Here is a 26332-nt window from a genome sequence, read left to right on the forward strand (position 1 = left end):
CAAAAGACTTAATTAATGAAGAAACCTTATTATTTTAAAAAGAAACGCGATCCTAGGAAGTAACTGTGTCCCACAGGTCAAACCCTAATTTGGGTGCCCCAAACTTTCTATAAATAGGCATGCAACCCACCACTCTCCCTTAATCTCGTTTTTGCAAGTTTCAAGGGCCATATCTCTGCTGCCTACATCTCGTTCATGGAGAACATTGTGGTCAAACCTTTCCCTTGTTGTATGCTATCATCTGGCGACTAATTCCAATCTTTGCTTGCACCTTGTTGGCCATCACTTACATCTTGGAGCTATCACCTAGTATAACCATCCTTCCTTCCGTGGATGGGTGGTAAATCCCCGATTACAACTTAATTATAGCAGCAAACAATTAATGCAAATCCGAAAATATAAATTTACCTATTGATCTTGGACAATGCACATCCAATTGGCCCCAAAATTGGCACCCTTTTAGGTATTTCTTTAGCTTTATTGAATAAGAAGTTGATTTACAATGGGATTCTCCCAATCCCTTTTGGTATTCCAACTCCCCTTGCTGTTCATAATCACCAGCAAGTCTTTAATTTGATTTGCCCCTTGATTTGGGCAATCATTGGTCTTCACCCGCTTTGGTGGAGATGGAAAATGCCCCAAATTCAATGGTTGGCTAGTCCTTCACTTGAATTTAGTTGAAATTCACCTTCAACCTTGTTGAATCCAAGTCTTGGAGCTTCCAATTTTTGGCACGTTTCCCAAGGTTGTTGCTAAACCCTAATTTCTGCTGTAAATTAGGATTTATAGCAAAGAAATTTGCAATTTCTCGGTCTCCAAGGGTCCAAATGCTGAGATATTGGGAGCAAGGCTGTGAAATGGCTGGGAGATTAGAAAGAAAGGTGTAGAGAGAGAAAATTTAGAGTTTTGTCGTGAAGAATGACTGAAAATCAGTCAAATGCAGCTGTTGCCCTGCCACAACAGCTTGTAGATGCAAAGAATTGAAGAGAATCAGTTAGTTATTGCTATTGCCCTGTCTCAATAGCCTGTAGATGCTGTCACTTGCTGTTGATTGGTCTTCTCCTGCCCTTGGCTGCCTCAGAAGATCCTCCAATGGCTGCAAATCATACCAATAGCATCTCCTCCCTCTCTCTTGCAGGTTGAATACACTACATATGTCTCTCTCCAGTCTCTAAAGGCTTTTTTCAGTCTTGTATGGGCATTCTTGACAAGTGGCAGCCTTCCCAAATGGTTTTTCCATCATTATCCATAATTAACTATTAATTTTTCAGTCTTTAAATATTGAAAATTAATCTAGTAATTATTTTGGTGCCCTAAAAAAAATCTGACTAGCCAATTATTAAATTGGCTAGACAACTTCCATTCCCAAGTGTCTCTGTGCCATCTTTGACCATTAGATTGGCATTAGGTACCATTAAACGCTACTTCTCTAGTGTCACCAATTGACACTTATGGCCAAATGAATGACCTAGGTCAACAACTGACACCAGATACCACCAAGTACTTGTGCAACATAACTTATAGTAACTTTTGCCTTTGACATCCCGTGATTTTTTCGGGTCCTGGGCTCATAAATTTACTTTAACCCCAATTGCACCTCACATGTGCAACATTTACTTAATCATGTGATTAAAAATTAATCCATACGTTAAGTGAGGTTTCAAAAATACATGTTCTCATGACAGTCCTTCCCCTTGAAATCCTTGCAATCATCCTCAATTGCACTGCCAAATGCATCGAAAGCAAAGTGCTATACTGGAATTTCCATAGGGCATCATAGTCAACATAACATTGTGCACTGCTGTTCAACCATTCCATATGCCCAACATATATTGAAAATTACCAGCCAACATAATAGAAGACTCACAAAGAATCTCAAAAACATTGTCAGATTATCATGTGACATGTCCATTTCTCATGCGCTCAACTCATCTGGCAAAACCAAACCATAGCATAGCATAACTAAGCATAAACCATGGCTAAAACATCAATGGCATCATAACATATGCTATTGTCCATGGAACTAGATGTAAACCATTGAAAACTGAGCATAATCTGATCATAAACTGATCACTTGCTGATTTGAGAATTGATCACAAGTTGTTGTAAATGTGACCCCAAACTGATCACAAACTCATTGCAAAAACTGACCAGCAATCAATGCAAAAACTGATCCAAAAAGTGACCATAAATGGTTCTCAAGCTAATCAAAAACTGAGCTGAAACTGATAAAAAAATTTATCTCAAAATTGAGGCAAAATTCATGCCAAATTGATCATAAGCTGATGCAAAAGTATAGTTTCAATGCTCGGGTAAAACTCATACTCATCTGCATACATCTCACAGTGACTAGTATACTAAGTAGTGATCTCATGGCAAAATTACTGTCAGAAAGTATCTCAAAGTTTGATGGTCTGTCTGCACTGTAAAATGAGTCCCCAACAAATAATGTTTTCACCTAGACAATGCATGAATTACAGCCAAGAGCTCTTTCTCATAGACCTGCAAATTCTTTTCTGCACCGTGGAGAATTCGGCTCTCATAAGCCACAACTCAGCCGTCTTGCAAAGCAGCCCCAATGCTATTACCACATGCATTACATTGAACTATGAGTGACTTCCTTAGATCAGACAACACAAGCACAGGATCTGAAGTCATATTTTCCTTCAACTTTTCAAAAGCTGAAATTTCCACTGTTGTCCATCTAAATGGCACATCCTTCTTCTGCAAGGCATGCAGTGGAGATGCAATATCAGCAAGCTCGCGTATATACTTCCTATAGTAAGAATATAAAACGAAGAAGCGGCGGATCTCATGCACATTCCTCAAAGGTGGCCATGATCGTATTGTCTCAACCTTTGCAGGGTCCATGCGAATACCATCAGCTGATACAATATGCCCCAAAAAGTGGATTTCATGCAAGAAGAAATCACTTTTCTTGTCATTGACAACCAGCCTATGGTCACGCAGTTCATGGAACACAATGTCTAAGCGTTTTCTATGCTTTGCCTCGTTCTTTGAATAGACAATCATGTCATCAAAGAAAGTGCCCACGAATCCTCTATGTGGCTTGAAGATACGATCCATCATCCGATTAAAAGTAGCAGGAGCATTTGTGAGTCCAAAAGGCATAACAAGAAACTCATACAATCCAAAAGATGTCCTAAAAGCTGTCTTAGGCACATCTTCTGGTTTAATACGTATCTAATGATATCTACTTTTCAAATCTATACGGCTAAATATGGCTGCCCCTTGCAATCTATCCATAACATCATTGATCCGAGGAATCGGAAAGCGATTCTTTATTGTGAACTTGTTCAGAGCACGATAATCAATGCAGATACGTCATGAACCATTCTTTTTCTTTGCACCAAAAGCACCGGAGAACAAAAAGGAGATGAGCTGGGTTGAATCAACTCTTTTTCTAACAACTCATTTACCTAACTCATAATCTTCTCCTGTTGGGCTGCATAGACTTTGTAGGGTGGCTTATTAGATGGGCTACTTCCAGGGATAAGATCTATGCCATAATCTTCTAACCTTTCAGGCGGTAGTTGCCCTGGAAGTGACTGAGAGAAGCAATCAACATACATTTTCAGAAATGACATGTGATCCTTCTCTAACTTAGACATGTTTCCAACATTCTCACTATCATCTTTATCCTTAGTAAAAACCAAGTACGTTGAAAGATGATTTTTCATTACTTTGGAGATGGCAGTTGCAGATACAAGAGGGACAGATTCACCTTTCAACTTTACATCAAGTGTGAGTACCTTTCCCTTATGCTGAATAGTGATCTTTTTTGCACGAGAATCAATCACTGTATGCATATGGTGACACCATGGCATACCAAGTAATACATCACAACCCTCAAGTGGAGCAATGAAGAACTCTTCGCTATCCACATATCCTTGTATATGCAATTGAAGTTTTCCAATGAGCGGTGTGACGGGCTCTGCATGGCCTTTACATGCCATTCCAACTCCTCCCATGGGTCCCATCTCATCCTCTTTGATGCCTAGACGGGTCGCCATGTCAACAGAGATGAAGTTGCCTCGTGCACCATTATCAAAGAAAATCAATGCATGCTGATTCCTAATTTTCCCCCATGCTCGACACAACTCAGTAGCATCATCATTGGGCTCATCACTAACAACATCGGGCACCAATCCCATTGATGTTTTGGGCTTCTTTCCTTTAGAATCTCCTTGATTTTCTGAATTTCCAGCTTGCTGTCTATTGGGATAGTCCCTTGCAATGTGACCCTCCTGTTCACAAATAAAACATTTATTTGCATCCTTCAATTCCCTACGTTATGCCAAAGTTTTCGAGTCATTTCTTTGTTGTTTTGGCCTCTTTTCAGGCTGATTTTCAGGTTTGCCTCTTCTTTGAGCTTTAAAATAACTTTTTATTCGGCTTTTCCCCACTGTCTAGGAAGCCCAAATCCTTCCCACGCAGCAAAGCATCGGCTGTAGCAGCAATCTCTATAAGTTGAGATATGCTAGACACGATGGATTTAACAAAAATCCTTGATTCCTTTGGGTAGCCCACAAACATATTTTTCCACTTGCTCATGAAGGGGATGGGGCGATATAAGTAATAGGCAGCAATGCATTTCAAAACTTCTTATTGTATTGCTCCAAATTTTTACATTCCTTAGCATTTAGCTGTCATGATGTCTGCCTCAAAGGTACTTGTCAACCAATTGGATGCAAACATTTGCTTGAATTGTACCCACGTTGACGATGCTCTACCTTGCATCAAAAGAGTGAACCACCACTGTAATGCATTCCCTTTCTGGCTGCCTTTCGAATCTTTGAGGACTCTGTGAAGTTTCTCCCTGAATAGGCTGCATCAAATTGCTGAATGAAAGTCGAAGCTTTTAGCCTATCTTGTACACCGCTGAAGGACTCAAACTTCACTCCTTTTCTACCCTCATCATAGTCTTTTGCTACCCCTTTGGGTGTCAAGTTGTCATACATTGGTTGTTGCGAATAGGGTGCATTTGTTGAATTTACATCAAAACCAACGCCAAACGGAGCATTTGCATGACCAACATTCATTCCTTGAGCCCCATAAGCATTCAGGGGTGCAGATGTAGTACCAAATATACTAATTTGTGTCCCAAGGATCAAGCCAATGCTCCATACATAGGGTTTTGCATATTTCCAGCCATACGCGAATACATTGGGCCTTGCACACCAAGCATTAATTGCTGCATACCATAGGGATTTGTGCCATACATTCCCATATGCAGTCCTTGTTCAACCATAGCATGAAAAATCGTGCTGCTTCCACTAAGATATCCTGGCTGCCCCATCATAGCATGCATGCCCGACTGTCCAAAATCCATTGAATTGGCACTTTCGTGATGGCCTCGCTCCTTGCCCCATAGGTACCAACTGTTTTATTTCATTAGCATCTTTGGGAGCTTCAAATGAAGGGTTTGGCATTATCATCGGTGCATCTTGCTGTCTCGAAGGTGTAGAAGACGTATTCTTCTTCACTGTCCTTCTTTGGAGCATTAAAAAATCAGGTAAATTGAGGATCCTTTGCCAATTCAGCAAAGAGATTTGTTGCTGTCCTCATCCGATTCTTGAATTGGTCATAAAATTCCTCTTCACTTTGCTGGTCATTAGCCTCCTTATGCCCTGAAGGCCGTGCATCTTGCCCAATAGCAACATCTTTAGTTTTCTGTCCATGGTTTGAGCCTTGTCCAAGGTCAGTCATTGCATTTCTTTCATTCTCATGTGACCGTTCATACTGAGAGGCATCATCATTGCTTGAATCCATCTCATTGTATGAAGACATACTGCTGTAATTTCTCAGCTGAGAGTAAAAATCAGCACTAGCATAAAGCTTTGGCTTGTAATTAGGTGCCTTGGGCCCACCTAATCAAGGGATTGAGTGGTGTCCTGGAAACGAAACCATATAACTAGCCTTCCTTCTGTGGATGGGTGGTAAATCCCTGATTATAACTTAATTACAGCAGCAAATAATTAATGCAAATCTGAAAACACAAATTTACCTACTGATCTTGGACAATGCACACTCGATTGGCCCCGAAATTGGTGGCTCTTTCGGTATTTCTTTAGCTTTATTGAAGAAAAAGTCGATTTACAATGGGGTTCTCCCGATCCCCTTCGCAAAATCCAAACTCCCCTTGCTGTCCAAAGTGACCAATAAGTCGTCAATGTGATTTGCCCCTTGATTCGGGCACTTAATTGGCCTTCACCCACTTCATAGATGATGAAAATGCCCCAAATTCAATGGTTGGCTAGTCCTCCATTTGAATTTAGTTGAAATTCACCTTCAACCCTGTTGAATCCAAGTCTCAAAGCTTTCAATTTTTGGCACGCTTCCCAAGGCTGCTGCTAAACCCTGATTTCTGCTGTAAATTAGGGTTTACAGCAGAGAAATTTGCAATTTCTCAGTCTCCAAGGGTCCAAATGTTGAGATCTTCGGAGCAAGGCTGTGAAATGACTGGGAGATGAGAGAGAAAGCTGTAGAGAGAAAATTCAGAGTTTTGTTGTGAGGAATGATTGAAAATCAGTCAAATGCAGTTGTTGCCCTGCCACAACAGCTTGTAGATGTAAAGAATTGAAGAAAATCAGTTAGTTATTGCTGTTGCCCTGTCTCAACAGTCTGTAGATGCTGTCATCTGCTGTTGATTGGTCTTCTCTTACCCTTGGCTGCCTCAGAAAGTCCTCTAATGGCTGCAAATGAGACCAGTAGCATCTCCTTCCTCTCTCTTGCAAGCTTGATACACTAAAAATGCCTCTCTCCAGTCTCTAAAGACGTTTTTCAGTCTTGCATGGGCATTCTTGGTAAGTGGTAGCCTTCCCAAATGGTTTTTCCATCATTATCCATAATTAAATATTAAATTTTAATATTTAAATATTGAAAATTAATCTAATAATTATTTCGGTGCCTTGAAAAATAATCTGACTGGCCAATAATTAAATTGGCTAGACAACTTCCATTCCCAAGTGTCTCTGCGCCATCTTTGACCATCAAATTGACGTTAGGTACCATTAAACGCCACTTCTCTAGTGTCACCAACTGACACTTATGGCCAAATGAATGACCTAGGCCAGCAATTGGCACCAGATACCACCAAGTACCTGTGCGGCATAGCTTGTAGTAACTTTTGCCTTTGACTTCCCGTGATTTCTTTGGGTCTCGGGCTCATAAATTTACTTTAACCCTAGTTGCACCTCACATGAATACAAGACACATGGGGAGTGACTCACCCCAATCTTTAGCAATCATAGTTGCTTGGAGTTTCGGAAATGGTGAAAGGTAAATGTATTTCGGAGTTGTGAAACAGAGTTTTGGCTTGAGACTGAAATGGCAAAATGGGGAAATGGATTTTACGTCTATTAAATATTTCTAGGAATATTTTAATATTAGACATAGATAAAGGGATAATACCATTTATATGTTGGACCTCTACACCAAAACACTTAAAATTCCTCAACAATGTAGAGTATCTATGTAACGTTAGAAGATATTTAACAAGTGGACATGATTCTACCAAAGATTTAAGACAATACGATTATAGAATCACAATCCATGAGTTGTTAGATTTATTTATCCCCATGTGTGAACACACATTATTATGTATAGAAGTGCGTGTTCAAGTGTGAACACCTTTTACACCACTTAGCATTTAATAAGGGTCAAATGTGCATGTGGATACCTCGGCCTATATATTTAGGTCCTATCACTTGTACTTTCATCACAAACTATCACATCAATCTATTCAGCTTGTTGTGTACTTGGAAGAGTTCTTTCTTTTTCTTTTGTAATATGTGCAAGTGTTCTCTCTCTCTCTCTCTCTCCACCATGGAGCTTCACCATCCATAGCCTGCTAGTCTATCTTTACGAGCTCCATACCAAACAATGATATTAGCAGTCCATCTGATCAGTCCCGGTGCTATTCATAATATAGCAGTAGATTGAGGAAGAGCTGAAGCTTGAAGAAGAAGAAGAAGAAGAAGGAGAAGTCTGCCTAGTCTTGAAGAAGAAGAAGAAGAAGAAGCAGCAGCAGCAGCTTACATGGCCTGTCCCACTTGTTCATTTGTGTGCCTTGTGAACATAGTTGCTAGGGGTTTTAGAAACATGAGGTATGAAATGGGTTTCCAAGGTTTCATACGAGTTTCCTAAAACTTAAAAAACGGGTTTCCTTCAAGATCAAAATTATTTAAACTGTTTATACATATAAATATACTTTAAGTACAATGGGCCACAACAAAACACATATTGCACACGATTCAACATTGTGTACAAAATCCAAGCGGACAATCAATAGACCAACTATTTATAGACACAACATACCATATTTCACGATTCATCATGTAAATTTCATAAATATAAAAGAAGCATGATGCCATAGATTAAAAATTGCTTAAACATACAAATTGCAATCAATTAATAATAATCCATGTCTCTATAGGACTTCAAAATGAATCCATGGACCATGTGACATGTCACATGAATCATAAAATTTCTATTAAACATGTTCAAACTTTGAATCCATCTCTCTATAGGCCAGCTTTGACTAGGCAAAAAAGACAATTCGATCCCACATGCAAAATTGGGCCAATTGTAATCTTCACGAATTAGTTTAAATTCAGATGTTTCCTACTTTTCAGAAATGGCTAGATGTTTCTAATGTTTCCTACCTGTAGGAAATGTGTTTCTTGGCAACTATGCTTCCGAAAGCTTCAACTCTGATGTGCTGCCCAGTGATTGTCTGCCATCCCTGGCCATGTGACTGATGCAAGTCACGTGTTGCTTGGTGACAGTGTTGCTTGGACACTTGATCTCTTTCAGCCCTGCTGTGCACACATTTGGATTCATGCTCCTTGACAGATAAATATGTCCTCTGTAGCAATTGCCTTGCTCTTGCCAATCGACACATGCCTTGTCAACAAGTGTTTGACGACTTGCCTGCTGTCTGCTTGTTGACTGCCGACCAGAAATAAGGTTCTGCTTAAAACCTTATTAATTAGAGTTTAAAACTTTTACTTCAAGGGGTAGGTCACGTGCAATGTGGATATTTTCAGCAGTGATAAAACATTCTTCAAATTTCATGCTTTTTCAATTTGAGCCCGAATTCTCAAAATTTCTTCTCCGGACTAAGAGGTAGTTCACACGAAATTGGGGAATATTGATTTTTAATCCAAATTTATCGTCATCCACCCAATAAAACTGGGGCTTTTCAAATTTGAGCTTGCTTTCCTGAAATTCTCCATCAAAATTTGATACTTTTTCAATTTGAGCTCTCTCCATGGCATCTACCATTGGGATGTTGAGATATGGCATCACAATTGAAAAATTCTTGGGCATTGGGTTTTCCATCTGGAAGATAAAGATCCAGAGAGGGTGCATGGAGAATCCTCTGCACTAATGAGCCGGAGCACGTTCGGGGCAATACACAACTTCATCAAGAATGGCTTGAGAAGAGTGAAAGTACACTCGCCATCATTGGGCTCGGCCTCTCTGACAACCATCTTCATCACCTTGATCTTACAAAAACGGCAAAAGAGGTACGAGATGGCCTTCAAACCACATTTGGAGGAGATATTAATAATTCCAAATTATTTGTAAAGACTCAGCCTATATATTCAGGCCATAGCACTTGTACTTTCATCACAAACTATCACATCAATCTATTCAGCTTGTTGTGTAATTGCAAGAGTTCTCTCTCTCTCTCTCTCCACCATGGAGCTTCACCCTCCATAGCTTGTTGGTCTATCTTCATGAGCTCCATACCCAACACGAGTTTCAAAAACGTTCAAGATCAAGATTTAGAACTCAATATAAGAGACTGCAATATGCCATGGTCCATGAATGATGATTACAATGTTAGCAGTCATGTTTGTTATGCTTTGTCATCTCCTGCTTGTGAGCCTCAGTCTGAGTCAGACGAGGACTTTTGGAGCTCTGACAGGTTTGTCATGTGTTTTGATGGGGGAGGCTACTCATTCTAAAGTGGCTATTTGGGTGCATCTCTTTTGTTTGTCGGGTTCCAATGTGTTTTCCATGGGCAATTCTTGCATTTCTCATGTTGTCCACACTTGTTGGACATTGTGCTTACCAGTCGGATTTTTTGGTGGCCATTTGGCATTTTTAGGCATTTATTATGCCATGACCAGCATTAAATGCTGGTCAGCCAGCATTTATGGCATTTCCAGATTTCAGTAGGCTAGTTTAGGGGTTTTGTGGCTATTTATAACCATTCCCCACTTGGCAGCATTCAGATCATCATCATCATCCTTTTTCCCTAGCAGGTGCACACTTCGACTCCCTCATCTTCCTTCGTCTCAGGTATTGCCGTCATCGTCAGCCTGATTTGGTGCCCTCAGTGATGTTGTGGGCTGCATGCAAGGATTGATCGGTCCTCCTTTTGTATTCAGCATTTGTTCCTTGTTTAGTGCAGGTTTCTCTTCTTCTCTTACAAATTGTCTCTCTCTCTTCCTTTGTGTTCGAGTTCCTTCTTCCATTGTGCACTCTCACATGGTATTAGAGTCAAAAGAGAGGACACAGAGCTGTGGGGAGCTGCAGCACACCATTTATTGCTGAGACGACCACTCCAGAGTGTAGGTGACCATCCTAGACTGCTCCTGACACCTCCCAAATCTGCGTTTTGCTGTCATGTAGCTAGTTCCCTTGTAGGCGGCCTGTTTTCTCCCCTCTTTTCCTGTGTTTTGCTGCCAGCTATTGTCTGCATTAGCGTTTTGCGTGAAGGGATCAGTTATTTTCCTTTAGGTGGATCCTCTACATTGAATCCTTCGAGATCTTGTAGCTGTTTTTCATTGTTCGAGGGCTTATGTCATCCAAATGTAGTTTTTGTGGGTGTTTTTGTTGTAGGATATCGAAGATGTCTTATCACTAGTTCTTTGCTAATTCAGAGGATGAGGTCTTTGTCCCTTCCTCTAAGAGATGGAGAGATTTTCGTGCTAGTTCATGCGACGAACGGAGGTCACTAGGCCCATCTGTTTAAGAATCCTCTTTTCCCCATTCTCTCCATGTTTCATAGAAGGCCTGTTTTGCTTGCCTTCACATGGCATTCATGGCACCCTCGATAAAGGTGCATGTACTCCCTTGTTTGCCTAAAGAAGACCAGCTTGATGGTTCCAACTAATCGCTTTGGTCGTGTAAAGTGGAGTGTATCCTTGATACCTTCGATCTTTGGGAGTTTGTTACCCACCCTATTCCGTGTCGAGTGGAGTATCCCATAGTTGGATCATCAATGGATCGTGTAGCCTTATGGGATCGGCTTAACTCTAGAGCTAGATCTTTTCTCTTTATAAGCTTGTAGGATTCCATCCTAGTGCATGTGTGCAAGTTGTGAAAAGCAACGGAAGTGTGGACAAAGCTTGCTTCTTTGTATCATCAGAAGACATTTGCACATCAGATTACTCTCGAGAAGAAATTACGGATGCTCCCTGTTGATGGTTCTCCTTCCATGAAGTTTCATATCAACAGGTTGGAGGACATGAGGGATGAGCTTCCATTCCTGGGCAGGATGATCTCTTTAGAGAATATGGCTATGATTCTTTTGGGTCAGCTACCATCACCCCAGTTTGATGTCTTCTACACCAACCTTCTTACATCGAGGACCCGTGAGAAGCTTCTATGGGAGGAGCTTGCCCTGCTTGTTTTGGAGCATTATAAGCACCCCAAAAAGATAGCTAGTGGATCCACCTCCACCAAAGCTTTTGTTGCAGGTTCGGGAGGGGGAAGAAGAAGAAAGAGAAGTCAAAGGCTACAAGATAGGAGAGTTTTTTAGGCTTTGACTCCAACTTGGAGAAGCCTAAATGCCCATATTGTGGGAAAGGGACACATCCAAAGAAGAAATATTGGAAGAAGTACCTTCATCTTCGTCCAAAAGCGAATGATGGAGCTAAAATATTCAAGCCTTCTACCTCTACTCTAGTAGTTACCCATGAGTCAGTGTTTCTTCATATTGTTGATTTGGAGGAGCCTTCTTTTGTGGTTGCCTCATCTTTTGAGAGGCCTTGGTTGGTTGATAGTATAGCTTCTAGTCATATGATTCCACAAGGTGATTTGTTGTAGTTTCTATGCCCTTTTGAGGGTTCAGTCACTATTGGTGCCACTGTTTTGATGTCTATTTGTGGTGTTGGCACTTTGCCTTTATTTCTTGACTGCGCGTTGAGCTCCCTTTCACAGGCCCTTGTCATTCCACTTCTCTTTATAGCCTTACTAGGCTTTATACTTGGGTTGTCTTCACCAAGTAGGCCGTTTGTATTGAGGATTCTACTATAAGGGCTATTATTGTGACAGGTTGGCAAGAGAGTGGGCTTTACAGGGTCCATTCCCTTGCTCTTATGTAGGGTTCTCCGAGGTAGTTATCTATTGCTACACTTGTTCCCACTTGTGCACCATCTTTTCCACAGGTTCCTTTCCATTCCCCACCCCCTCCTTCGGTGGTTTCCTCGTACCCCCAATCCCTTTCAGAGGGGGACGATCCCAGTGGTGCGGCTGTGGATTTCCTTGCCCCTAGTGTTTCGAAGGGGGTTTTCCAAAATCATGAGGAGCTTCTTCATCGGCAGTCTTCATAGATAGACTTCATCGACATTGGCATTCCTCTTGCCACCCCAGCATCTGTTTCTTCTTTGGCCTTCAACCACATCCAGGATCTGAGAGGGGATGTTAATAGTCATGTTTGTCATGCCTTGTCATCTCCTGTGTGTGAGCCTCAGTTTAAGTCAAACAAGGATTTTTGGAGCTCTAATAGGTCTGTCATGTGTTTTGATGGGGGAGGCTACTCATTCTAGAGTGGCTATCTAGGTGCATTTCTTTTGTTTATTGGGTTCCATTGTGTTTTCCATGGGCAATTTCTGCATTTTCTAGGTTGTCCACACTGGTTGGACATTGTCCTTACCAGTCGGATTTTTTGGTGTCCATTTGGCATTTTAAGGCATTTATATTTTGCCATGACCAGCATTAAATGCTGGCCATCTAGCATTTATGGTATTTCCAGATTTCAGTAGGCCAATTTAGGGGTTTTGTGGCTATTTATAGCCATTCCCGACTCGGCAGTCATTCAGATTATCATCATCGTTCTTCTGTAGCAGGTGCACACTTCGACTCTGTCATCTTTCTCCGTCTCCGGTGTTGCTATCATCACTAGTTTGATCTGGTGCCCTTAGTGATGCTGTGGGCTGCGTGCAGGGACTGATCGGTCCTCTTGTATTCAGCATTTGTTCATTGTTTAGTGTAGGTTTCTCTTCTTTTTCTCTTGCAGATTGCCTCTCTTTCTTTGTGTTGGAGTTCCTTCTTCCATTGCACACTCTCACAGACATGCCATGACTCACGATTGAAGACTCAATGGTGAATAACTATAGACTCATATTATGTCACGTGGTCTCAAAAAAGAGAGTAGTCAATAAACAGTGCATGAAAAATAAATATAACTATGATGTATCATGTATTAGTGTCAAGACTCAAGTGATTACAATATCTTGTCCAAATGCCAATGAACCATGAACAATGAACATGATCAACTAACAAGTCTTCAAAGCAAAGAAGAGAAGAATAGCCCTCCAAACTTGCACTTCTCAAATGAGAGAAAAAGACACCAACTAGCTAGGATCAAATTTTTAAATGATTACCTAGTTGCTCCTTAATCTAATCTCGTTTTTGATTAAGGGACAATTGGTGACTTAGTCATTAATTATAAGTGAGTTGCTTATTGAATCAAACTTAAGCTTAGGGCTTGGTCTATAACTTTAGTGAGCTGCTTATTGAGTGAAACTTTCAAATGATCAGTAAACCTAAGTTGTAAACTTTCAATTAATGAAAGTTTCACATGGTACATTGTTCCTTTTGCCCTATCCTTGTGCCACAGTTTTTATACTTGTCTATTGCATGCCTCGGTGTCAAATCCTTCACTATTAGTGCAATGGTCACCATGCCAAAAGCTAGGGGTACCAAGGCTAGAATTCATTTTTGATTAAATCATTAAGTTCATTTCTCATTCTGGTGACGTTGTTCCTTCTTTCTCTTGCATTTCTTTCAATCCCCTTCTCTATTTGCTTCGTGTTCCCTTTCCATTCCATTGTGCACTCTCACACTTTCTCTATTCTTTATCTAGGTATTGCACAATTAAATTCGAATGTTGTTGTACATTTAGCGTCTCTCTTTGTGGCCCTAGCAATTCTTTATACCTTACGACTCACTTTTCCATTCAATCAAGTACTTGGATCATCAACAAAGTCGCAAAGGAGGGGGACCCTTGCTTTTGATGAACTAGGGAGGGTGATATAGTGTGTTGGAGGGTGATGACTCACATAACTAGACTGGAGGATAACACTACTCTTGTGGGTAACTTGGGAGGTGCATTGTGCACGGGTGTGCATTCTTGGTATTGAAGCACTAGGATGTGATGTGGTATACATATCATAATGTGATTTTCAGCAACCTGTTGATCATAAGAATCAAGCCTATAAAGGCCTTTAGTTAGGGTACAGGTCAAATACAAATGCAAGAAAAACTCAGCACGTAATAAGCCAACAAATGAAGAGAGAGAATACAAAATCTAGAAAGGGGTGCTGAACCACTTGCACTGATAGCTTGCTGCCGGCTTGTGTAGCTGAGTGGAATAAAAATTTATGCCTTTCTCTTGCTGTTCAAAAGCAATGAAGAGAAAGAAAGTGTGCTGAAATTAAAAATTTAAATTAATGTATTTTGCATGGGGTTGTCGATGGATGAGGAGAGTCTGAAATTAAATAATTCAATGCTGAAGTTTTTCTGAAATATAATAGCAGTAGATGTTGTTGCAAATTGCCAAATAAGTATGCCTCAATGTAATAATTTGAGTTGAATGTGTCAGAGTGCAGCGGTGCAGAAGCGTAGGACTGAGAGAGAGAGAACGCAGAGAGAGAGAAGAGAGAGAAAGAGACAGTGGAAGATGAAGATCTGCTGTATAAAGTGTGCTGTATACAAAGATATGCAGATATGTACACGGGCGCAGTGCGCTGGACTGCGTGTCTCCACCTCGACGATGCAACCTGCTGTTCACCTCGAAGTCCACTGCAGTCTGCACAGTCTCCTGTCTGAAATCTGCGAATAGAGATGGAATCTGCGCGAGCCACTAGTCTATAATCTATGAGCAGAAAAGTGTATGAAGACTGCTGGAAAATCAGCTATAAATAGCTAGAAAATAGGCGCCAGAAATAGGTAGGTCGGCTGCATTAAATGCAGTCGACTGTACTGCAGTCAGTCGGACTGCCACGTGGCAGTCCAACTGTACAGTCCGACTGGACTGTGCAGTCCGACCAGGGCGATGATCTCTAACACCCCCTCTCAGAGCCTGGGCGGGGCAGAAGCCTGAGGGATCTGGAATGTCTCCGAAGTAGAGCATGGGAAAGTGCCTTCGTAAACAAATCTGCAAGATTGTCCTCCGTCTTGCAGTACTCCACGGTGATGGTCTCATCCAGAAGCTTCTCTCTGATGAAGTGGTACTAGATCTCTATGTGCTTCGTCCGGGCATGAAAAACAAGATTCCGTGCCAAGGCAATGCAACTCTCATTGTCGCATTGCAGCAAAGTAGGACGAGTTTGGGGGCAGCCAAGCTCCTTCAACAACCTCCGAAGCCACACAGCCTCACATGTGGTGGAAGATGCGGCCCGATACTCCATCTCAGTAGACGAAAGGGCTACCGTGGGCTGCTTCTTGCTACTCCATGAGATAACACCTGCACCCAAGGTAAAACAGTAATCTGTAGTAGACCGCCTGTGGTCCAGATCACTGGCCCAATCCGAGTCGCTCCAACCTGCAAGAACAAGATCTGAACCATCTGTGCCTGCGGGATAATGAATCCCTAAATCAGATGTCCCCCTCAAATACCGAAGTATCCTCTGAGCAGCCTGCCAATGCATCGTCTGAGGTTCACTCATAAACCCTGCCAAGAGCCCAACAGCAAAACAAAGATCAACACGAGTGTTGAGGAGCCAAATCAAGGATCCAATCAACTGACGATAGCGGGAAGCATCCGCCATGGGAGAAGCTATGCCTTCCAGTTCAGATCCATAGGAGTAGAAAGGGTCCGACAATCCTCCATCGCAAAAGAAACCAAGAGCTCTTGTACATATCTCTGCTGAGAGATAAAGATCCCCCTTTGAGACTGATAAATCTTATGGCCCAAAAAGAAATGGAGTAGACCCAAGTCCGTCGTCTCGAACGTCCGATGTAAAGCTGCCTTCGTCTCTTGGGCCTTCTGTGCATGATCACCTGTGACAATCAAATCATCAACATACAACACAAAAAGCACACAACTATCCTCGGAAGTGTGTACATAAAGCTGCGGATCGGCCTTAGAATGCCGATATCCCAACTGTGTGACTGAAGAAACGAATCAATCTTTTCGTTCCATGCACGCGGAGCCTGCTTGAGGCCATACAAGGCCTTCTTCAACCGGTAGACTTTCCCATCTGAAGATCCAAAGCGAGGAGGCTGCTCGACATAGATCTTCTTCTTCAGATCACCATTGAGGAAGACCGACTTCACATCCAACTGGTAGACAGGCCATCTCTTATGGCCAGCCAAGGCAAGAACAGCTCGAATAGTCGCCATATGAGCAGTGGGGGCAAAAGTATCATGACAATCAATCCCTGGGCGCTGTGCAAAACCTTTAGCAACAAGGCGAGCCTTGTGCTTGTCCAAAGAACCATCGCTAAGGTACTTGGTCTTGAAGATCCATTTGACGCCAATCACCTTCTTATGCGGGGGCGTGGCATGAGTGACCAAGTGCCATTCCTCTCAATAGCCTCCAACTCGGCTTCCATAGCTTTCTTCCATGGTGCGGACTGTAAAGCCTCCTTCACGGAGGTGGGCTCTCGATCCTGCATAACACGGGTCATCAAACAATAGTTAGAGCAAACAAGCTCCGTAGAATGTGCCTGGTGCCTTCGTGACCGCCGCGGACCATCCTGCGGTCCCCACTCCTCAGGAACCCCCTCGATCCTTGACTCACGGAGTGTGTCACGGGCCCAACGAGGAGGAGGCCGGACCTCTCCTCGTCTCTCTCCATCAGTGGAAGACTTTGGGATATCCACCGGTGTTAACTCCTCGAGGGTGACCGGTGGAACAGTAGACTCTGTGTCAGAAACAGAATCAGAATCAAAAGGCACGGGCTCCAAAGGAACTGTAGTAGGAGCCCAACTCTCCCCTGGATCTCCAAGAACGGGATGCTCCTCACCTGCTGGTATGCCGAAACCTCCACAAACCGCACATCTCGACTAGTGTATACATCTCGCTTGACGGGATCATACAAACGATAGCCTTGGGACTGGGAGCTGTAGCCAACAAATACTTGTCTTCGGGAAGCTGCTTCAAATTTATCACGATGAGCCTTGGGAATGTGAACATAGGCATCACACCCAAAGACCCTAAAATAAGAAATATCGGGCTTAGTCCCAAAGTAAGCCTCAAAAGGTGCCATCCCATCAACGGCCGAAGTGGGGGATCGATTAAGGATGTGGACTGCAGTAGCCACAGCCTCGGCCCACAAAAACTGAGGTGTCTGTCGGTGCTCCATCATGGTGCGTGCCATCTCGATCACACTGCGGTTTTTCCGTTCAAGAATGCCATTTTCTTGAGGAGTGTTGGTATTAACAAACTCTTGGTGAATATCTTTATCTGCACAAAAACGAGCAAACTCATTAGAAACAAATTCACCACCCTTGTCGGATCGCAAGGTCTTCAATCTCCGGCCCGATCGGTTCTTCTCAAAGAGAAGCCAATCCTTAAAGTGGGAAAAAGCTTCTGACTTCAATGCCAAGAAATAGGCCCATGTCATCCTACTGTAGTCATCTACGATCAACATGAAGTATGAGCTCCCTCGCAAGGACTCGTTCCTCATAGGGCCACAAAGATCCGTAGATACAAGCTCCATCGGTGAAGTAGACCGCCGCGAAGCTTTGTGGGGAATGGCATCCCTATGCTGCTTTCTACGAATGCAGGAGACGCATGGCTGCTGGCTCACTACTATATCCGGTAACCCTCGAACAAGTTGTCGACGTGACGCCCTCCGAAGATAATCATAGTTGAGGTGACCAAACCGAGCATGCCATAGCTCTGACTGTGTCTGAGAGGTAAGAAGAAGAGTAGAGAGGGCGGTGGAAGACTTCAATTTATAGATGCCGTTCTCCTCATATTCGGATGAGAGAACCTTCCTTGACCCACGATCAAGGACTCGCACCGAATCACTGTCAAACTCCACCAAAAGTCCAAGGGAGCAAATCTTATGAACTGACAGTAGATGATACCCTAAACCTGGTACATGCAAGACCTTTGAGGTATGGATACCACCACGTCCATTTGGAATAAGCTGCATCTTACCCCATCCTGCAATAGATACGGAAGAGCTATCTCCAATGAGAATCTGCCCACGCGAGGGTCGCAACTGGGCAACACCATTTGATGAAGGAGTCATGTGCCGGGAGGCACCACTGTCAACGATCCACTCTCGAGCCTGGGGAGCCGTCATCGCAGCATCAGAAGCATTCGGTGTAGAGTCCTCAATGACAGCTAGATGAAGAAATGCAGCTGATGAGGGTGCAGCCACCGCTCCAGAATCCTTCGTGTCCTTCTTGTTGGTGTCCTTCTTGTCTTTGTCAGGGCAATCCTTCTTCCAATGGCCAGTCTTTCCACAAATATGGCATGTGGATTCTTTGTCCTTGTCCTTCTTTGACTTGTTATCCCCCTTCTTCTTCTTTTGGTCCTTCCCCTTCTTCTGAGAGGCTTGACCTGTCAGTGCCTCCGACTTGGAAGCATTCTGTCCCTTTAGTTGTTCCTCTTGGTCCAAGACCATAGGAACCAACTCTTCCTACTGAAGAGTGGACTCCCGCCCCTAAGCAATGAGAGCGGAGTAGAAAGCACCGAATCGTGGCGGCAACTGGGACAAGAGTGTGATCGCCATGTCTTTGGAGGAAATCGGCTTCCCCGCATTCTGAACCTGCATTTGAAGCTGTCTAAGCTTGTTGATGTGCTCCCGTAACGAAGAAGACTTGTTCACCGACAAGGTCCGCATCTGTATCTCCAAAGAAACCCTCTTCATAAGGGTCATCCGGTTATACATTTGATCAAGCTCCAGCCATATCTCCCGAGCCACCGTTAAGTACTCGATGTGAGCTATCACGGCTGTAGTACAAGATAGAAAAAGAAAGGAACGAATCCTGGCATTCGGTTTGTCCCAGTGAGACTGTGCCTTGGCCAACTCCGCACGAGCATCGGAAGAGAGTTTGGACTCATCTCTCACCGAGGGCCGGTCGATCTCCTCCTGTATAAGCTCCGCCAAATCATAGGACTCAAGGAAGGCCAACATCATGACGCGCCAGATGCGGTAGTTGTCGCCATCGAGCTTCTGATCTGCGGGAAGAGCCGGTAAGACAGGCACCTTCCGGTCCATAATCGTCTGGAACTCCAAGTCAATCTCGGTAGATATCGTCACCTGTAATACCTTCACAAACGCAAAAGCAGCACCCTCTGACTGTGATAACTCAGCCTTCTAGGGCTCTTCCGCGTCCTGAAACTTCTTCACCCGCCGGAGGCAATGAAAAAGAAAAACCTGCACTTGAAAGCTGAAAACTCAAACTTCCTCCTCGTCAAACAGCAGTAAACAGCAGCAAATCCACCACCTGGACTCCTTTCCCGCGCGCCCACGCTCGCTTCAGCCTTGTTCCGAGGCGCAGCCCTCCTGCCTGCCCTCAAACGCTGAAAACACAGCCTTGTGTCGCGATAGAAACTCCTCTTCAGGTTGGTTCTGCACTCAGTCAGCCCTATAACACTGCTCTGATACCACGTCAGAGTGCAGCAGTGCGGAAGCGTAGGACTGAGAGAGAGAGAACGTAGAGAGAGAGAAGAGAGAGAAAGAGACAATGGAAGATGAAGATCTGCTGTATAAAGTGTGCTGTATACAAAGATATGCAGATATGTACACGGGTGCAGTGCGCTGGACTGCGTGTCTCCACCTCGACGATGCAACCTGCTGTTCACCTCGAAGTCTGCTGCAGTCTGCACTGTCTCCTGTCTGAAATCTGCGAACAGAGACGGAATTTGCGCGAGCCACCAGTCTGTAATCTGCGAGCAGAAAAGTGTATGAAGACTGCTGGAAAATCGGCTATAAATAGCCAGAAAACAGGCGCCAGAAATAGGCAGGTCGGCTGCATTAAATGCAGCCGACTGTACTGCAGTTAGTCGGACTGCCATGTGGCAGTCAGACCAGGGCGATGATCTCTAACAGAATGTTGCCTTGAATCAGCTTGAACAGGCCTAGGGATGATGTCCTCAATGTGTGGAGGCCAAAAAAGAGATTTGGAGCAAAAGCCTCAAATTTTGGTGAGCGTAGTGTGGGCAATCGTGAGGACAGTGTTAGGATGGGTAGTTCGGAGTCTCAGAAAGTGAAGTTGGGCAAAAGTTGAGTGTGGGGAATCATGAGGACAGTTTTGGGATGGGTGGTTCAGAGTTTGAGAAAGTGGAGTCGGGCAAAAGCCCTAATTTTAACTCCAAACTGAAGAAAAATTTAATTGAATTTGTGCTAGATGTCACTTGATGTTGGGGGAATTCACAAATTGAACTCTGATCATAGCTTCAATCATATTGGTATGGTTGGTTGAACTGGACATGAGAAATTAGTGATTTCATATCCATATTGTCTTAATCGTTATTATTGGGGTCCAAGCATTAAAAATATGCCACTTTTTGCAAAAATCTCTCTTATGCATGACGTTTAAGCTTCGATAACTCTTGGGATAACCTATATTTCCTTGTTTATTTTTGTAATAAGTTAGGGTCACATACGATTCTACCCCTTGGGTGAAATCATACTCCAATCATACTTCCATGTATGTATACATTGGCCGTAGGGAAGAAACTATGACCATGAATTCAGTGAATTTCTCTGAGATTGATGAGAGCCCCTATGTTGGTGGTGAAATCAACAGTGATCTGAAAATGTGAAAACGACCTGCTGTAGATGAAAACACAGATCAAGCTCATGCAAAAATGAAAAAAGGCAGCAGCTGGAGTAGGTATGATGACATGGTAGTCAGGGTTGCCTGATCAACAGTCTCAGAGTGAACCAACAGCTAGGTGATGATGAGCAGGGGTGCTGGAAAAAGCAAACACAGCCTGATTGGATGATGGTGAGAGATTGCAGCAGTGACCAGCAAGCAGGGTGCCAGCAAAGCAATGAAAGTGCTGGTGTAGAAGTTCTCCAGAAGCTGGTGACGACAGGTTGGTGACAGCAAGTGCAGTGGGTTGGATGAATATATCAGCAGTTGAGAGTGACAACTTCAGTGTGTCAAACGAGTGTTGAACTAGTTGTGCAGGCTGAAGTTGATTATGATGGAGAATACTAGGAGCTGAACAGTGTGTCGAACAAGTGTTGAACTAGTTGTGCAGGCTGAAGTTGATGATGATGGAGAATACTAGGAGCTGAAGATTCATTGAGTGGTACGAGTGGGGGTGCAAAAAAGGATACCAAGCACATTAGTGACTTAACACACTCTCTATTTTTAGAGATGGAATGAACCAAAGTTTAGTGTTTTGCTAATGGGACACTGATGTACACTTGTGGATTTGAGTTTTGAGGTTTAATGAGCTTAATGAAGGTTTAATGTGTAACACATTAGTTTTAGCTTAACAAAAAGAGCAGAGTGTGGCAACTTGCAAGAAATGGCAGTACTGTAGGTTTTAACTCAGAACGTGCAGGGTGGTGTCAGTAGGTTCAGGGAAGTAGGTAAGGCGGCACTATCCTTGGTGGTGTTGGAAGCTTTGCTGGTTGCAACAGCTACTGAAGCGGCAGGAATGGGCTTCGAGGCAGTGTTTTGGATTGATGTAGATGGCCCTCAACTCCTGCTGGTGGAAATGGTTGTATAGGTAGCAATTGCTGTGAATCATTGAGAAATGACAAATTGGTTGCCAAGAAAGATGAAAGCTGGCAGAGTGGCAATGGCTTTGAGTGGTAGCCAGCTGTGGTGTGTCACTTGATGCCAATGGCTGTGAGGTGGGTGGTTGAGAGCAATGACTATGGTGGAAATCGGATCTGATACCATTGTTGGCGTATGTGTGGAGTAGAGAGAGAAAATTGTAGCACAATGATACTTGATCACATTGGACATTAACATAATCAATTTATAAATGAAAGTATAATTGTCAGATGACCACAATGGATAAGGATCACATTGATGTGCTAAAAATGCACAGAATGGGTATCAATAGAAAACCCTAGGACTAAGCATCTTAACCGTCATAATAAACCCTAGCCCTAAAGGGCCAAGGCTAATTGTGCAAGGTTTCCTAACTGATAGATTAGGCTAGTGAGGAGGCCCAAACTAGGGGATAGAGGGCATTGATGCGGAGGCTTTGAGATGGCCAACACTAGCAGCAAAAATGCAGTAACCTGAGAGAAGATTTGTGAGTAGGGGATTTGTAGTAATGAAGTCAATGTTGGATAGCAACATGGAACCAAAAACACAGTTTGTAGATGTTGGGGATGATTGATGACAACAGTTAGAAATGGTATGGAGGGCTGAGAACCAAACACAGGCAACAAATGGTCCTTTTGGTGCAGGGTGGCAGAAGTAGGTGGCTGGTGGGAACACTGGCAGCAAGGTGAAGAGCGGCACTACTAGTAGTTGGGCAGCAGTACTAGCTGACTGCCAGAACCTCGAAGAGGCTAGCGACAACTCTCGTAGTAGGGGCAGAACCTTGACGTGAGGAATGATGATGGAGAGCTTAGGACGGCATGGATGTGATAATGGATGAACAAGGATAATGATGGATGCCGACATGTCCTAAGTCCTTACATAGGGGATTTTTGGGTGTGTTCTACTGCCAAAATAAAATGCCGTTTTGATGAATAGATCTTTTTGGGACTGTTTATGTGGAGCTAAATTAGACTAAATGCATGGCAATTTTGTGTTAATTTAGTGGCTCAACATATGGTAGTCATTAGTATTGACACAAATCTTGTTGCATAGTCCAACCTAGGCTTTTGGGCAAATCTCTTGATAATGAGCTGATGTTTTGTCAGTCCAAGATCCCAGCAACCATGCACTTGGTATTATAGACCCGTCTAACACCAATGAGCTTGATGGAGTGTATTCAAGAAAGAAAATGCTTTAACTACAGTGGGAAAAGGCATTTTCTCTTTCAGATATTGCAAATCCCAGCTTGACCCTCCAAAAGCTCGACATGTGAAGGCGGTTAGTGGTGGATAGATTTAGATCAAGGATACTGGTGGTCAACCAAAGAATGGTTGAATGATGGGAATTGTTGGAAGATCAAGAATCATCAAGCTTCGATTCTCTTAGATTCTGCTGCTTCACACAATATACCTTCTCCAAAGATTGCTAACCTTGGGTATTCTTGTAGTGCTAGAAAATCTTGGTTGTGCAGATGTCACAGCATAGAAGAATCTAGGCTATCGAGATGACCCCTTGGCAACATGGGCTTTGTGCTTGTCTAAGGCCCCATTACCCATGTTTTTTATTTTAGACATCAAATGGATACAAATTACCTTGCACCTCAGCCATTACGTCACATATTTTAAAACAAGGTAGATGTGACCACATGAGCACTGAGGATGAAACCAGAATTTGGAGACAGCAGCCAGAATGTGAGTGAGCACAGGTGGCTATCTAGCCTTTGTGGCTCCAGACGTGCACGCAGGTATGCACACATGCATGAACACTTAATTGCATGCATGCTTGCTTGTTGAAGTGGAAGTTGATCACAGACGTGGAAAGCTGCTCAAGCAGATATGAAAGGATATTCTGAAGGTCAAAAAAGCCAACGTAAGGGACTGACCTGCAAATTTGTATGGTGAACATTCACTAATTGGCATCTAAATTGCTTAAGCTAGAAGAATTTTTCCAAATTTGCATGCCTGATTTAACAGCCAGATCCAGGTAGTTGTGGATTTGAAGTCCATTGGGTAATGTCTGTCTAGCCCAGGATCCATTTGGGTCAAAAACTTGGTTCGTAAATTTGTTTAGTATTTACTCACTTGTGATTCTTCCATGTTTATGGTCTTCTATGTTTGTATATTAACTATTGATATTAGATGTAAGACAGATTTTCGGTTTCATGTGCTGGGTAACGTTTCTTTTGATGTCTCATCGAGTTGTGGCTAAATCTTGTACTTCTGACAGACCAAGCACATAGTAGCTGAAACAAAATCAAAATCATTTATCTGATATCTGGGGAAAACGGCATCTCTGAGCCAAAGCATTTTGCCAAACCTTTCAGATCAGTTACAGATTTGTATTCACATATATATCCAGGGTATACATGCTAACCAGTGGGACTCTGCATCATGCAATAGGTTGGGTACTTCTTGGTACAACTGTTACAAAAGCAACTACACATTAAGTTGTAATGTTCTGTGTTTTTTTGATAGAAATTTTAACATTGGATTATTGTATGAAATTGAGTTGGCGTTGGGGTGGATGTTATCTGTTAGTTTATTACTGGATGTGTATCTTGCTGCCAATTCTGCTTCTTTCTTGTGTTGAAGATCCTTTTCATGACCATTGTAGGAGATGCTGGAGAACTTGGAGGATGCAAGCAATGAGTTAATCTTATCAGATGAAGATGTCATCAGATACCAGCTTGGTGAGGTGTTCGGTCATATGGACAGAGATGAAGTTGAAGGCAGACTAGAGGCATTAAAAGAGGAGAATCAGAAGGTGCTTGAACAATTGGAGGAAGAAAAAGATGCAGTCCTTGCTCAGATGGCAAATCTCAAGAAGATCTTGTATGGAAAGTTCAAGGATTCAATCAATTTGGAAGAAGATTAAGACATTCTTTGAATTGTATCTTGTGATCTCACCTTTTCTCCCAATCTCTACTTCGTTGCTTGAAAGAAATACAAAACTATACTTCATATTCTCCTTCCATGCGAAAGTTTCTAGTCTAAATTTGTAAGGAGCTAAGCTTCTGACATTATTGAAGCTTCCAAAAAGATTAGTAATAAAAGATCCCAGTTAGTGTATCTGATCCAGCTGACAACTCCAAAAATAGGAGTAGAAATCCGAAAGAAGAGAGTTACAGCTTGCTTTGTCCGAGGAACTTTTGCATGCTGTGGTTTTATGGAAGTATATCATAGCAAGAAGTTTTCAAACCGTCAAAATCCATTTGTTGAACCTTAGTCCCTGATCATGGTAAGGGATGGAAGTTCTGGCAACTTTTATCTTATCGTGATTTACAGCACCTTCAAGGCCACGTGAATCATGGACAGGAATGAAGAATTTGTTTACTACATTAATTTAGTCCAATGCTAATGTTTGTTCACAAGAATGACCCTAGAGTCATTTTTTGTTAGTGTTGTCTTCACCTGAAAAACTGATTAATCTGGAGTATGAAAGTGCTGCATTGCGGTTTTAGTTGTGGGGTATGAAGTTGCTGCATTGTGGTTTAGTTTCTATTGTTGTGCTGCATTGTTGTTTAGTCATGTGGTATGGAAGTGTTGCATTGTGGCTGAGTAGTGGATGTTTCTGTGTGAGTGGGGATTTTGGATATCCAAATTTATCCATCTAGTTGATCTCCCATTGAGCAGGGTCAGGGTATGGAGAATCTAGAGATAGTCATAGATGTGCCATATTGATGAATAAGATGGGGTATAGTTGAACTAAGGGAGGAGGAGGGGTGGTTTCTCTCAATGGGTTGAAGTGTAAAGGAGTGGCAACATTAATTGGAGGTAATTCTTGCTTGGAAAATGATGATGTGAATTGGCTAGAGAGGGTTCATGTAGTGATGTTGGGGATTCAAATGTTTGAGAGGTTGTGGTGGTGTGTGCTCACATGAGAGAGGATATAAATATTCAAGGTAAATGACACTTGGCAAAATGTAAATTTCTTGTTGGTGGGATAATGAAACTGGTGGGTCTTCATATAGAAGCTATCCTCGTAGCCAATAAACATTTGAGGTTGAGATTTGTAGTCATGCTTTTTCTTGTTATTTAATCTGTTAGTATTAATTTTGGGATCAAACATACATTGAGAGAATTTAGATTAATTTTATCACATCCTAACTAGATAAAAACAGGGGAAGACAATCTAATTAGTGAAAAGCTCTCATTTTCTTTGAGCTTATGGAACATTTGCAAGGGTTAAATAAGACTTTCTCATTGCTACATGTCTCTCTCTGTCTTAAGATTTTTTGGCTCTCTCCTTTCTCTTTTTATGTAAATATATGCACTATTGGAAGAAGCTTGGCATGTCAATTGGATTGGAGGAATCAAGAAATGTGTTATCTCAATTCGAATGCTAAGGCCACATTTTTTGTGTTTACA

General features: G+C 42.6%; 1 protein-coding gene across 1 annotated transcript in view; it reads left to right on the forward strand.

The window, feature by feature from the left end:
- AIP3 (ABI3-interacting protein 3) overlaps nucleotides 1-24938 on the forward strand; it is a 67628-nt gene extending 42690 nt beyond the window's left edge. Inside the window, exon 3 of the mRNA XM_087678300.1 lies at nucleotides 24579-24938. Coding sequence (XP_087534426.1) covers nucleotides 24579-24839 — 261 coding nt within the window. The 3' untranslated portion in view covers nucleotides 24840-24938. The remainder of the gene's footprint in view (nucleotides 1-24578) is intronic.
- Nucleotides 24939-26332: the final 1394 nt, after the last annotated feature.

The sequence above is a fragment of the Lygodium microphyllum genome, chromosome 5 (assembly GCF_053477565.2).
Source record: "Lygodium microphyllum isolate KBCC chromosome 5, Lygodium_microphyllum_v1.1.10, whole genome shotgun sequence".
Classification (NCBI taxonomy): domain Eukaryota; kingdom Viridiplantae; phylum Streptophyta; class Polypodiopsida; order Schizaeales; family Lygodiaceae; genus Lygodium; species Lygodium microphyllum.